General features: G+C 37.3%; 1 protein-coding gene across 1 annotated transcript in view; it reads left to right on the top strand.

Moving 5' to 3' along the window:
• WDFY4 (WDFY family member 4) overlaps positions 1-14357 on the top strand; it is a 4454583-nt gene that overhangs the window by 2635011 nt on the left and 1805215 nt on the right. The window contains exon 40 of the mRNA XM_044055648.1: positions 11506-11675. Within this exon, the coding sequence (XP_043911583.1) occupies positions 11506-11675 (170 nt within the window). The remainder of the gene's footprint in view (positions 1-11505; positions 11676-14357) is intronic.

The following is a 14357-nucleotide window of genomic DNA, read 5'->3' as shown; positions in this document are numbered from 1 at the left end:
GGTTTTGAAGGATGGGAAGGAGGGTATTGACTTGATAGGTACAGGTAAGGAGTTCCAAGCCTTTGCACCATAGTAAGAGTACAGACAATGCCAAGCAGATTTGATAGGTTTGTGGACATCATCTTAGTTCTACATGTAGCAGAATCAGAACACTATTCCACCCTACCACCACCCCAGTAGCCCAATATCACATCATTATATATTTGCTTCTTTTCAGCCTTTCTTCTTTTATTATAGTAAAATCTGTATGTCTTACAACTGAAAAAGCTACTTGCTTTTTTTAATATGTTTAATACATACAACAGTAATTGAAAAGACTCTCCTCATATTTGAAATTCCCTTGACTGTACAAAACTGCTTTACAGTATAATATACAGCTTACATCATGAACTGTTTTCTAGAAATACTAATACAAACCAAAATTATTTTCTTAGTTATTTCTTTATTCTCTTTAATGTCCTTCAAAACATTAAAAACATAATGTGGGGTACATGCTCTACAGTCCATCCAAATGTTTTCAAAGTCAGTAGAAGGCCAGGTTTTTTTTTCTCAGCCACTTTGATTTGCACAGTGATAGTTATGTGACTGATGATTTAAAATCTCACATTTATTCACTAATTTAAGTGTTGCTGTCTTCATTCCTGACCATCTCAATCTCTCAACACTAGACTCTGGTTTGAGTCCAAGGAACTTGTGATTCTTCTAGACAGTTCCTGTGCTTTTTCTGTCTCTCAAGCATTTCCCTCTGGAACATTGGAAGAAATTTCAATGGTAAAGTCTCTAGTCTATGACTTTATTGTCAGAAGAATGAGAAGCAGAATCCCTTTCTGCTTTTTGGCTCACTTTTTTGGATAAACATTTATTTCCTTCTTAACCTGTTCTTCATCAAAAAACTCTGAAACTAGCTGGATACAGCAGCTTTAATCTCGCACTTGCATCTTGATATTCCCTGATTGCTGGTGTGAAGAAAATGAAACACTGTCATCTGTGTTAGCATGTCTGGCAGGAGACTTGTGTATATTCTCAGATTAACTTGTATTGTATGCTAGCATGCCTGATTGTAAAAAGGTAAATATTTTTTTTTTTTAATTTTGAGTGCTTCCCTGTTTAAACATAATATTTAGAGTCTGACAGTGTTTTGATACATTTCTAATTGCGTATGTTTGAGATGGAGATTATAAAGTACTGTGGAGAATCAGCTGAACAGTAGATGATGTCATTAGAATGTTCCTGGTTGCAGGTGATTATTTGAACAGCTGATTTGCAGGAAAAAGAACTTTTTCAAACAGCTGACTGTAATTTCTAAAATAAGATAGCTGAGACTGTTAAGCTGTGCAGTTTGTCAACTACTGAGCAGTTTGTGAAGAGCAGCTGCTAGTGAAGAGTTGTAGTCAGTGGACACCCATGAAAGAGAACTCACCAAAACCTGTGAGCATGCCTTTACTGTGCTGTTATATATTAGATTAGATCAGGGACAGTATTCTCCAGTTAGATTAGGAAAGTTTAGTTATTCAGATGGAGTTTTTGTAGAAAGATGGACTCCTATCCTACAGTTTAATTTTATTTTTCTGGTTATTGAATTCTGTTGTTTACTGAAAGTTATTGATTTACATTCTTGTAATCATTTACTTATTATTAAATGTTTGTCATTACTTTAAATTGTGTCTGGAAATCAGTATTTTTCTTTAGAGATTAGAGAGTGTTTATACTACCATGGTCCACTCAAAGGCCTGGCTGCTGTAGTCATAGTTATCATTTATTTTAATAAAGACAGCTGTTACCTGTAGACATTTTGGCATATCAAACTTATTTGATGTTATGTACCTGTTTTTTTTCTTCTTTCTTCTTCTTCTGCATATTAAACAAAACTGTGTAATAATGTGTCTCCAATATATAACTACTTGAAACTATATCATTGTAAACTTAGCTATTTTTGTGAATTTTCTTTTTTGGGATACTTCTGTGATACTGTTGCTTGTATATGAAGCTTTTCTCCTCGGGTCTCCAATGAAAATGGGCCCCTGGCTGAGTTGGAGTAACCTGGTTAACAAATGTTGATAAATAAATAAATAAATATTTAATTTTCATAATTGGACACCCCTTTAGAAAGGCATGAAGACACTCTGATTGGTGGTGGCATTACCATATCATTTTGGGGAAGGGACACAGATGGACATTTGTGTCGGGCTTTCCCAGAAGTGTTTGAATGTGTGAGATTTAAATTTACTTTGAGTGTGAGTGTTTCAGAGGTCTTAACAGGGACACATTGCTCTGAAGTATGTAATACGGACTTACGTTAATGGTGGACAGAAGTATACAGTACAGTCCCAGATTATTGAGCATATTCATGTTGTGCTCTTAGGGGAAAATTACTGCTGTTTAAGTGACAGTCTCACATTGGAGGCAGTACTGAGGATTCAAGCTCCTTAGTTACTGACCCAGGATAGTAAGGGACATCACATTAATTTCTGGCAGTCTGGTGGGATATAGCCAGACATTACAGCTGGGATAAATTTGATTCTATTCTGCGTGGTATACAGTGAATAATCATTTTCAACAAACACTCTGCTGTCACCAGTATTTAATCTTTTTACCTTTTGCCACAGTTTTGTCAGTTTCAACACTTTCTGCTGGTATGATTATATCTTTAGTGGTATAGCTCTTGGCTGCTTTCTCTTGGCCAGGTTTGGAACAACAACAGTTAACACATCCTGTTCTGGAGTACTAGTCCAATTTCTTATTTTGCTTTCATAAAAATAATACAGTCTGATGCCCATCATTCTCAATACCTCAGTGGCATTTTGGATTATCTGCCATGATAACCCTCAGATTACCCTCCCTTTCTTTTCCTGCAACAGCTGATTGGCTGAGGATATCCTGAGAGGGAATCCTTTAGCTGTCACAGGAAGTTAAATTTCAGTCTTTTTCTGACATCCAAAGAAGAAAGCCCACTGGCTCTTCTCAGGATCCAGTGCCGATTTGTCTGACTTACTGCTCAGATAAGCCTCATTTGGCACACCGCCTTCATCTTGTTTTATTATTAGATTTATTATTCTTTATTTGATATATATTTAAAATATAAATATGTATTTTAATATTTTATTCTTGTCAGTGTTTACAGTAATTTTTTGTGGGAATTTCTGCTTGCAGCCTTGTTTATTTGGGTTTTAGCTTTGAGGTATGCTTATTTTTGCTGTTTTTGAGGAAATTTTCAGTATTTCTCTCAGAGGTACAGAGTGTATGTATGCTGTTAAGACACTAGGGGTTGTGTTGAGTAATGAGAACCAGAAATTAATTGCTCCTGCCATTACTGTTGTTAGGAATATATTGAAGAACTTGAATATTTCAGCATTTATACATTTTTTTACTATGTATATTGCTCTGCTGTGTGTGTTTTTAACATCTGATTGTGATTTTACTGTGAATGAAGTTGTTTGAATGTACTTAGAGAAATTACTTTTCTTTGACAAGAAAATTTATTTTAATTATTAACCATTATTTTATGACATTTTAATGAGGTTAATGTGTGTGGCGCCAATTTTAGCACTGGTTTGGCACATTGCTTGCTTTGGTGTTTGGTCTTCATATACTGTAAATTCTTTAACTTCTGTCAGTTGTAAAATAATTCTAAACACATTTCAAACTTTGAAATAATAGGAGAATCTGGCAGAGTTGCCTTAGCATACTGTTAATGATTCTGTCGGGGACACTTCTCATCCCACAGACCACCTACCTTTTGCTCTGTCTTCCACTAGTGTAGCTTTGACAGCCAAACTAAAATGGGACTTAGAGGCATCCTCAAGGGCAGTTCTAGTCCATGGCTCAGGTATGGGATAATCGAACCCTTTAGGTACACGAGTAGCATGGGGTAAGAGTACCTTTGCCAGATATACTCTGTCCCTATGTATTTTATGTAGCAGAGAAGTTCACAAGGAAAAAAAAACATAAATTTCATCTTAAATTTGATAATTAGATTATAACTGTTTATAAGGCTGATGTTGTTTCCTTGGTTATGAGTGTTCTGCAGACATTTTATTCTGATGTTTGTGTTCCCATACCCAGTTTTGGTGCTAGTTTGGCTAGAGACATTTTTATTGTTTCAGGGAATAATGAAGAATCTGATAAGGACAATGGTTATTTCCTAGTTGACCCCGAGTCCATTCACTCTGATTTTTCGGAAGGTGAATGTGAGCTTATATCCAAACAAGTGTTCTCTTTTCCTCAGATGATTACTATATTTAGTGATGTTTTTTGCTTGAAAACAGTTGGGAACTACCCCAGAGCTATGCAGTGTATATGACCTTATAAAAGACAAGATGTCCAATTCTGTGGCTGCCCCCCACCTTCTCTTACTGGCCTTGGAAGATGGTTATAAACCTGCCTGCAGGACACCATTATCTATTCCAGTAGTTCCTCAAAAGGCTCGGAGAAAGTATAGCTTCTCCCCAGATATGACAGGTGCCATTTTTCATTTGACTGCTAACCCAGCTGTGGTCCCTTAGCTGCCTGTTAAAAAGTATGTGACTAATCTAATGCCCCCTGTTAAAACAGGAAAGTAGTTAGATCTTCAGAGCAATAGGCTGTCTCTTTGAGTAACCTAGCATTTATTATGTTAAACTAACAAGGCTACATGTGGAAATTTAGTTTACAATGTATTTACAGTTTGGATGAGTTTGCTGCATCCTTACATGCAGTGCAGAAGTCTTATATAAATTAATTTTTTGTAATTTGACTCAGTTTTTGAAACATGCTTTGAAAAGTGTGCTCGACTGTGCAGATACATGCTTAAGAAATGCTGCTGCTGCTACTGCTAATGTTGTATTAAGACAGTATGCTTGGTTATTTATTTATTGCATTTGTTTACCGGGAAAGTCCACTGGGCCTAAAAGAGCCTATTTTCAGTGGAGGCCTGGGGAGAAGAGCTCCGACAAGAGCAAAGATACAGAAAATATTAAACGTTAATTGGTACAAAAGTAAATACAGTGTTACAGATAGTGATTACAGTAATATATATATATATATATATATATATATATATATATATATATATATATACAGAATATATACATAAAAGCAGGAATGTTGTTGCTTGCCTGATGAATTCAATCAGAGAGGTATAAACAGAGATATATTAATCGGCATTATTGTACCAGTATCAACAAGTGATAAAAAGTAATAATTATGGAGGAAATATCATCAGTCAGCAGTAGGAAAAAGCATAGGAGTTTAGTTATCATATAAGGAGAAGGAGGAGGTTAGGTTATAGAGCACAAAACTTTGAATTCACCTTTATGTTCTGAATAGGTGTTTGGGCAGTCTGTTACACAGATTCTCAAGCAGTGGGATAACAGAAGCAAATTAGTGCATGGGATATCTAGGATGTTTCGTGTATGCAAGTTCTCCCCAAATAAGGCATGTTTCTTCAAGGTACAGAACAAAGATTCCAGGCAAACAAAAATCAGGAATCCAAAAGGAAGTTAGGAGGATAATTCTTTGAAACCAGATTATTTTCATTCTAAAAAAGAGTCAAACCCCCTGTAAAGGAATAACTGTGCTGAGTAACACAGCACCCCAGCCCCCCTCCTTCCTTTTTCTTCCTCTTTCCCCAGTCTCTCTCCCAACCCTGCAGCTTGTCCACATGTAGTCTCAGAGAAATGGGCTCGGAGAATAATTCAGAGAAGATACAACTGGCAGTGGATAGAAAATCCTCCCTCTGTTAGGGGAATTCCCACATACTCACCAGAAAACAGAGCTGTTTCCTCCAGTGCTCCAACACATGATAGAAGCAGGGGACATAGAACCACTGCCTGCAGTACACAAAAAATTTTACTCCAGGATATTTTGGGTACCAAGAAAGGAGCACTCATGGAGACTTGCCCTAGATTAGTCTTTTCTAAACACCTTTGTAAAAGTTCTAAAATTCAAAATGATCACCTTACAGTCAGTACTAGCATTGCTTCTATACCACTGGTTCATGTTGATTCTAGATCTCAAGCATATGCTTATCATCATATTCCAATTTCTCCCAGTTTAAGGAAATGTCTGAGACTTGCTGTGTTTGGCTTACATTATCAGTTTTCTGCATTACCCTATGGGCTATCAACAGAACCTTGTGTCTCCTCCATTGGTTGCCGATTATAGAACCCTAGGTATCCCCATTTTTCCGTATTTTGATGTCTTATTCATCTATGCAGATTATGTACCCAAGTGCTTGGAATCCTTAGTCAAGGTTGTATCCCTCCTTTCCCACATGAGCTTCAAACTGAATCTTCAAAAGTCATTCCTCACACCCCGGCAAATTAATTGTTTATCTGGGGAGTTTGAGAGGGACAATAAAAAAGATGTCCTTCCTGGAGAAGATAGTGTTCTGACTTATCAGAGCATTTTCTTGGATTTCTGTCTTCTAGAAGTGGCCCCAGCAAAAAAGGACCTCAAGATTCTAGGCCTCATGGCACCAGTGATCTTCATGATACCACTAACCATACTACGCATGAGAAAAATTCTATTGTATTTGAAGAATTGTTGGATCTAGCACCTTCATCCCTCGGATTTGCAGGTACCAGAGCTGGGCTTTATGAAACAGGACTTGCAGTGATGGAGGGATCAACTGTCTCTGAATCCAGGACTCCCATTCTCTGTTCGGACCATAATCCAGTCTGTCCAGATGGACTCTTCGGATTTTGTATGGGGAGCAGTTTCCATGGTAGTTCGAGTGCAAGGCTTGTTGGGTCTTCGGTATACACCAAAGCATATGAATGTAAAAGAGATGTTGGCAGTGATTCATGCCTTAAAAGGACTCTGTTGACTCTTCTAGTGATCACTGACAACATTACCATAATGTGGAACCTGAACAAGTAAGGGGGTACAAGGTCATTTCCTCTTTGCTAGTTGGCAGTGATGGCCTGGGAGGTAGCTTAACAACATTCTTTGACTCTTCTGGCCTCATACATTCTGTCAGTGGAAAACACAGTGACAGACAGACAAACAGACTAAGCAGATCCTGGACAGACTCTTATGAGTGAAAGCTTCATGTTGTGGCTTCTAGGACTTAATCCAAATGTTGCAAGTAGATATGTTTGCCTCCTTTCAAAACAGACAACTGAAAAATTATCTTCAGGACATCTTTGCAGCAATGCTTGGAAAACAGACACTCTTATCATTTCTATGGCTAGGAATGTTCCTTTATGCATTTCCATCCTTTTCTATGATTCCCAAGGTTTTTCTAAAAATTCAGAAAGAAAGATCATTGTGGTAACCCCCCTTTGGCCCAGGCAGAATTGGTTTTCCCTTTTAATGGAACTGGCCAGTGACAGTTACGACAAACTTCCTCACAGACTGGATCTACTCACAAAGCATTGGGGTGAATGGTACCCCCAGCTTAGAGCAATTGTAACTGACAGCTTGGATGATTCTGTTTTGATATCATTTAGGCAGTTGTTCCGTGAGGATGTGCACCAGATATTTAAGGTGGCAAGAAAACCTACAGCTAGAAAATGTTAAGTTGACATGTGGAAGAGGTTTTCTAGGTGGTGTATAGCCAATAACAGAAGTCTGAAAATGGATTCAAGTCATCTGTTCTTGAAATATTTATGTGAGCTACTCTGAGATGGTTTGTCATATTTTTTTATCAAAGTGCATCTTGTAGTTATCTCAGCTTGTCTGCCCATGGATCTCCCTCTCAGCTCTCTTTCTGGAGTTTCTGAAAAGAGTGTTGCACTTGAGTCGTTTGTCATTTTGTGAAAGGAGTGTTGCATGTAAGAACCCATTGAAAGCAAATTTCTCCTCCCTCGGATCTCAGCTTAGTTCTTGGAAAATTTGACTTTACTTCCTTTTGAACCTGGCCATCAGGCTGATTTATGATTTATTACTTGGAAGACTGTATTACTAATTTTACTGACATCTGCAAGGGTAGTCTTTGAGCTGCAAGCTCAAATGGAGGGACGGCACTGTCTGATTTTCTCACAAGGACAGGGTTGTATTATGCACAAATCTGTCATTCATGCCTAAAGATGTTTCTGAATTTACCTTGAATCTAGCCATCAATATTCCAGTGTTTTATCCTAATCCAAAAAACAAGGGAGAAAAGATTCTATATACCTTGGATGTGTACAGACAGCTTTGGTCCTACCTTGACATAACAAAGCTCTTTTGGGATGCTGAACAGCTGTTTATCTCCTGTATGAGGACAAAGAAAAAAAAGTCTCTTACCAAACTATTACACAATGGTTGTCCTCTGCTATTCTTTTCTGTTACTTCTGCTATTCTTTTCTGTTACTTCCACCATGGTAAATCTCTTTCAGGGAAATTTTTTGGCTCACTCGACTAGGGTCTTGTCTTCTTTGAAGGAATATTGTGAAGGGAATCTGAGATTTTGAAAGCTGGCTAGTACTGGGTTAATTTGTCAGATAACCCAAAATGTGTGCTCTGTCTTCTAACTATCATTTTTTGGAACAACTCTTTTTGAGAAGACTCATACTCAGCTAGCCTATTCTTAATTTAGCCTCTGTTTTGGTGCAGTTTTATCAGTTCATCTAAAAAGCTAATTAAAGCTTTTTCTATTTTTCCAGCCTTTATTATTTGAATTGATTTATTCCTTCATTGATTCATTTATTTTAATCACCATTTACAACATTTGATTTTTCTTCTTCTATCTGACAGTTGAACCAAAGTTGAAGCCTGAACTGTTTTTTTGCTGAACAGCTACAGAATCCTTTGCAGCAAATGTTTTTCTCTTCACTTTTCTGGTTGATTTTCTTTCAAGTTTTCTAAATTTCTTCTTTGCTGGCATCCAGACAGTGTACATACTAGCCAGTAATTGAATTTTACCCAAATAACAGTTTCAGTGGCACTCCTTTTTCTCAGTTTCTTATTTCACACTGGGAGAGATGAAATTTAGCTGTTGGACATTGTGCAGTTGTCTTGGAAGTCAGACTGTGTTTATCTTGTACATAATTTCACTGATTTCTCTGTTTTCAAAAGCACTTAAAACTGACTTAAAATAAATTATGCATAAAATCACTGCATATGTTTTCAGTGTAGTTATCGGTTAGAAACTGCTGTACAAAACAGTTTTTAACAACATTATAATTCTGGCACAATCTGTGTTTGCACCAAGACAAGTATTTTGTCACCTGTTATGCTGTTGTATTTTGCGTTTTGTAGTCCCTTTCTGAACAATTTTGCAGCTTACAACATTGAGACATTGCTTACATACTTGGAGACCATATTTGTTAACAGTTTGCTGTATTCAAACTGGATGCATTCACATACTAATAAAAATAAATATATGAAGGCATAGAGAGAAGTGAGTGCCGCATTTGCTTGCTGTTCTAGCATTACACGTAGGCTTAGTTACACATCTGTACTTATATGAGCATTTGTGATCTACAGCCAGATATATTACAAGAACCATTCTGCACTGTAAATAATGGTTATGTGTATTATAACCACACAGATTCCTCCCTTTGGGCTTGTAGTGCATTATTTACCTAGTGTATCCACTCAAAATTTCCAAATCTGAAGTGCAGAATATTGTTTGTCTTCATCCAAAAGCATTTGTGCAGTTTCTTGCACCATCCCAGATTAAGTCTGCACAGTAATGAAGTATGTATGCTATGAAGAAATAGGGGTTCCTAAACTAAAGACCAGCACTGGTGGAGTTTTTAGTAGAGTGTAGAAGAAAAGCTGCCATTAAAAAAGGAATAATTAGTAGAAGCATATCCCGCGGTGGTGGTGCTGCGGTAGCGTTGTTGCCTCACAGTAAGATGCTGTCCGGTTCGATTCTCAGCTAGAGCGTCTTCTGCATGGAGACATGCGTGAATGGGCATACCTTCGTTGAAGGTTGTGCGTTAGAGCTGGTAACTCGGCACGTAAAAATCAACTAGCAATCATTAGCGGACCGGAGTTCCGCTGTGGCGACCCCTAACCGGGAAAAGCTGAAAGACACAAACAAACAATATAAAATAACAACATAAAATATTCCATGATAACGATAAGAATCAATCAGAGGTAGTTAGAAATAATTGGGGAGAGAGATTGGATAACAATTCACAAAGAAACAATGGGAGGATATATTTATGTCTCCCAAATATGCAACAAAATCTAGAAGATTTAGGATTTTTGCATGAAATGTTTACATAGATATTTTTATACCCCAAGTAGACTCTGGAGAATTCTTTTCTCAGGTAGATGGCAAATGTTGGAGGTGTTACAGGGAAGAAAGAGGTAACTGGGAACATATTTTCTGGCAGTGCAGTGAGTTGGTGGACTTTAAGGATTCCCTATGGGATGCAGTGTCGGAGAGGCTTGGTGGGCAGAATGGTGTGACTAGAGAGTTGATTTTTCTGAGCTATGATACAGAATCAGAATTAAAATTGAACAGTCCACGTGTACACAGCAGGTCCACACCAGTATAAAATATATCCTTTTATTCACAAGTAGATTAAGCGTTTTCGTCAGCTTATAGCTAAAGACTTCATCAGAAGTGTACACTTGGACTGTTCAATTTTATTTTGGTCTTTGTGTTTGGTTCTTGGTCATGCTGACAAAATCAGAATTGCCTAGATACGGTAAGGCCTTGCTGTGCTAATTATAATGGCTGTCCGAAAAAGCAGTTACTAGAAAATGGAAGTCAGAATCTAAACCAGCTATACTAGAAGTAGTGACTACAGTAACAGTGGTAAAACAACTGGAATTGAGATCTTTAGAAAAGGGTAGGAGCAAACTCTACAGGAAAAAATGGGAATTGTGGGAGCAATATATACAGGGGAGGAATGAGGTTTAAAATAAAGCAGGCCTTAAATGAGCTATGTAATGTGTGACTGAAAATTATTGGGTAGATTATAAGTGATGTATAATAAATTATTGGGTAGATTATAAGTGATGTATAATATTTGCAACTGGGGGTGTGTGTCAGTATGGTTTGTAATGTAAAATGCTTGCAACCAGGAATTGAATAATGTATGTAATATTGCTTAGGTTATATGATATATAGCAATATATGTGAAGCATAACATTTGCAAACATGAACTTGTTAATACAGTCTGATTGCTTTTATATAAATGTAAATTTGCTTATGTCACAAGTGATACTTCATTAAAGATGTTTTTAAAAAAGAAGTACGTATGCTATGGGAACCACTAGATCTTTTTAAATAGTTCTTTAAATAAGCTACTGGACTATATTACCTGGTAAAATTAGAACTAGGCATTAAATAAGAGAACAAAAACTTGAGTTAGTGGGATGTGGGAAATGCATACTGTTTTAATGAAAAAAACATTTGGACAGGACAATTAAATAATGATTGTAACATCTGAGTAGACATGGATTACATAGCTTTTTGCATTTACCTTTTGCTTTAGCATAAATATCTCTGAATACTTTTCATCTGCTCTCTTTCTTAATTATTAAATGTCAGTGTTGGATATATTAGTACTTCATTTTCACCTGTTTATGTATGTGTACACATTTAAGTTTATTTAAGTTTATTTTTATGTTTCACTGTAGGGACAGAGATGATACAGTCTCCCCTAGAAAGTGTGCCAGGTGAAGACAAGGGAGATGGCTGCCGGCTTACTTTCTTTCCAGCCTTGCGAGATGGCATTCCAAGTGAAGACTTCTTTGAAAAGTGTACAGAAAGGCAAGTTATTCTTCAGGAGCTAGCAGAAACAGAAAAGGTAAGCAGCTGTGATAGTCACATGATGGTCAGTTCATACATGTGAACATGAACTGATTTATTTATTTATTTAAAGGCAAGGTAGGCGAACTGGACCAAGGACCCTTTTTAGGCCTGAACAGAACACAATGACAATTACAGATGTTGAGAATTTGCAGTAGTAAACAGTACTGTTGAATAAAATGACAGAAAACTCAGTTTGACATGCAGTATTACAGAAGAAAAGGAAAAAGTATACAAAACAGAGAGTTTTTGACAATTTTGAAAAATTATGAAATTTCTAAAAATAATGTAATCCATCTGAATGTAAAAGTGTGGTAACTTATTAATTTGATGATTTTGTCTGAGAAATATACAGCTAGTTGATCGATTTAAGTCTTACCACCATTTATATGGTAGCATTCTATAATGAACAAATATATGATAAGCACTACTGCTTACAACATATTAAATGATAATTATACAATATTTTCAAGTAATAGATATGATTATGAATGAGAAGGGTACATTTTAGCAGTCTTCATCACTACTTTAAAGCAAAGTGTTTAATCAGAGGTGCTGCAAACATTTCAGTAGCATGTTAAACAGCACATTTTTAAATCCCAGTTCTTCTTTTCTGTCAGGTGCAAAGTTGTAGTTGTTTCTGCATAGAATGTACTTAGTTGTAGTGTTGTTGTTTAGCACTATTGCTTATTATTATCTGTGTGTGAGTTAGGAGGGCAATGTGTTTACTCGTATTTGTCTGTTTTTACTTCTGCGTGCAAAGCTGTGTATTTTAAAGAAAACTTTAATTTCTCCAAGTCCTTTCAACTGTCAAGCAAAACTTTGCTTGATATTATTTTTGTGCCTTCCCCAGAATATTTAGGTTTTTAAGGATAGTCTTTAAAGTGGTATGATGCCAGATCTGTTACTGCCCAAGTTTAGAATGTTGCAAATGCCATCCCAAAGCTGTACTGTATCCTAGCAAATTGTAGATCACCCTGTATGTCCTATGAAACTCATAGTGCACACTTAAACCTATTTGAGACATTCAGCATTCAACTTAACACTGTACATAAGGGGGACTTTAACTATCCTTTTGTAGACTGGGAATCCAACGTGGCCCCAAATCTACAAGCACAGAGATTCCTGATCTTTGTAAATACATACACCCTTAACCAGTTAGTGTATACACCCACTAGAGGTTCCAATATACTGGAACTAGTACTCACAAATATGGAAGAATGCTACACCACCCTCAATGTCACATCCTCCCTCCTAAGATCCGACCATAAAACTGTCTCCTTCAAAATCAGAATCAACTTGGTAACCTCAGTAAACCTGGTAACAGGAACTATTCCAAGCCAAAAACAAACCACTCTGGTGGTATCCCAGATTAAACTGGTTATACAACAAAAAGGAAAAAAAAAATCACTGTTAAAATCAGGAAGTAACTCCTATAAAGATAAGAACTCTCTCATCATAATAAATAGGCAGCTAAGAGAGCTGATTAAGTCCAGTAAATCTGATTTTGATGTCAAGATAGCCTCCCAGGCAAATGACAGCCATATGGCCATCTTTAGCTATGTCAGAAACCTCAAAGGCAGCACACAACAGTGTGCTGAAGTGGTGGTTAATGGTACCACAGTCGCTGATGTGGGAAATATAGCGAATCTACTGAGTGACAAATTCAGCTCCAAATTTATTGCCTGCTCACTCCGAGCCACTTCCATAGAAATACCTTCAAACATAACCCCTCCAACTATAAACAGAGAGCATGTCCTGACTGTGCTTGCTAAGGCCAGGAGCACAGTCTCACTGGGCCCCAGTAATATCCCAGAATGCCTCCCGAATAGTCTAAAACATGTCCTATCAGGGCCACTGGAGTTACTGTTTAAATATAGTCTTAAAACAGGCTTCATGCCATGAGAATTAAGAGCTGCAACAACAGATCCCAGAAACTACAGACCCATTGGTCTGACTAATCTTAATATGCAAAGCCATGGAAAGAATTATCATGGAAATGATTAATAAAGACATAGGAGACCTTCAGACACTGGATCCATCCCACATTGGCTTTTTCAAAGGAAGGTTATGGCTGGTGAACCTCATAGACGTCTTTGAGAAGGTCACCAAGGCAATGGATGAGGGTAAAACAGTGCATACTGCCTATTTTGAACTGTCTAAGGCATTTTATACAGTACCACTCTGGCATTGTTAACAAACTTATGGAATTAGGCATGAACCCCTATATAACATACTGGATAGCCAGCTGGCTCAAAGACAGAACCCAGGAAGTTAGGACTGGTGAGATCACTTGCTTGAAGAGGCCATTCACCACTGGAGTTCTTAAAGGCTCTGTGCTGGGTCCGCTCCTCTTTGCCATCTACTTCTCAGAAGTGAAGCCTAATGTCAAAGGACTCTGGCTGACTAAGTTTGTTGATGTTTGCAAACTGGGTGCAGTTGCAGAATCCCCTCAAGACACTAACATCTTACACAGAAGGTCTAACATGGACATTTGACTGGTGCCAAAGACATGGCTTAAAACTCAATGCAAAGAAATGCATTATTAATATATTTGGGGAAGGTAGCCACCCCAGGAAATTATGTCATCAATAAAACACCACTAAGAGTTGACCCACTAGCCAGGATTCTGGGAACAGATGTAGAAAGTAACCTGGCCTTCTACCAACATGTATTTAAG

Source organism: Protopterus annectens, chromosome 14.part0 (genome assembly GCF_019279795.1).
Source record: "Protopterus annectens isolate FY-2018-M chromosome 14.part0, PAN1.0, whole genome shotgun sequence".
NCBI classification, from domain to species: Eukaryota; Metazoa; Chordata; order Ceratodontiformes; family Protopteridae; genus Protopterus; species Protopterus annectens.
This window is presented reverse-complemented; position numbering and strand designations above follow the sequence as displayed.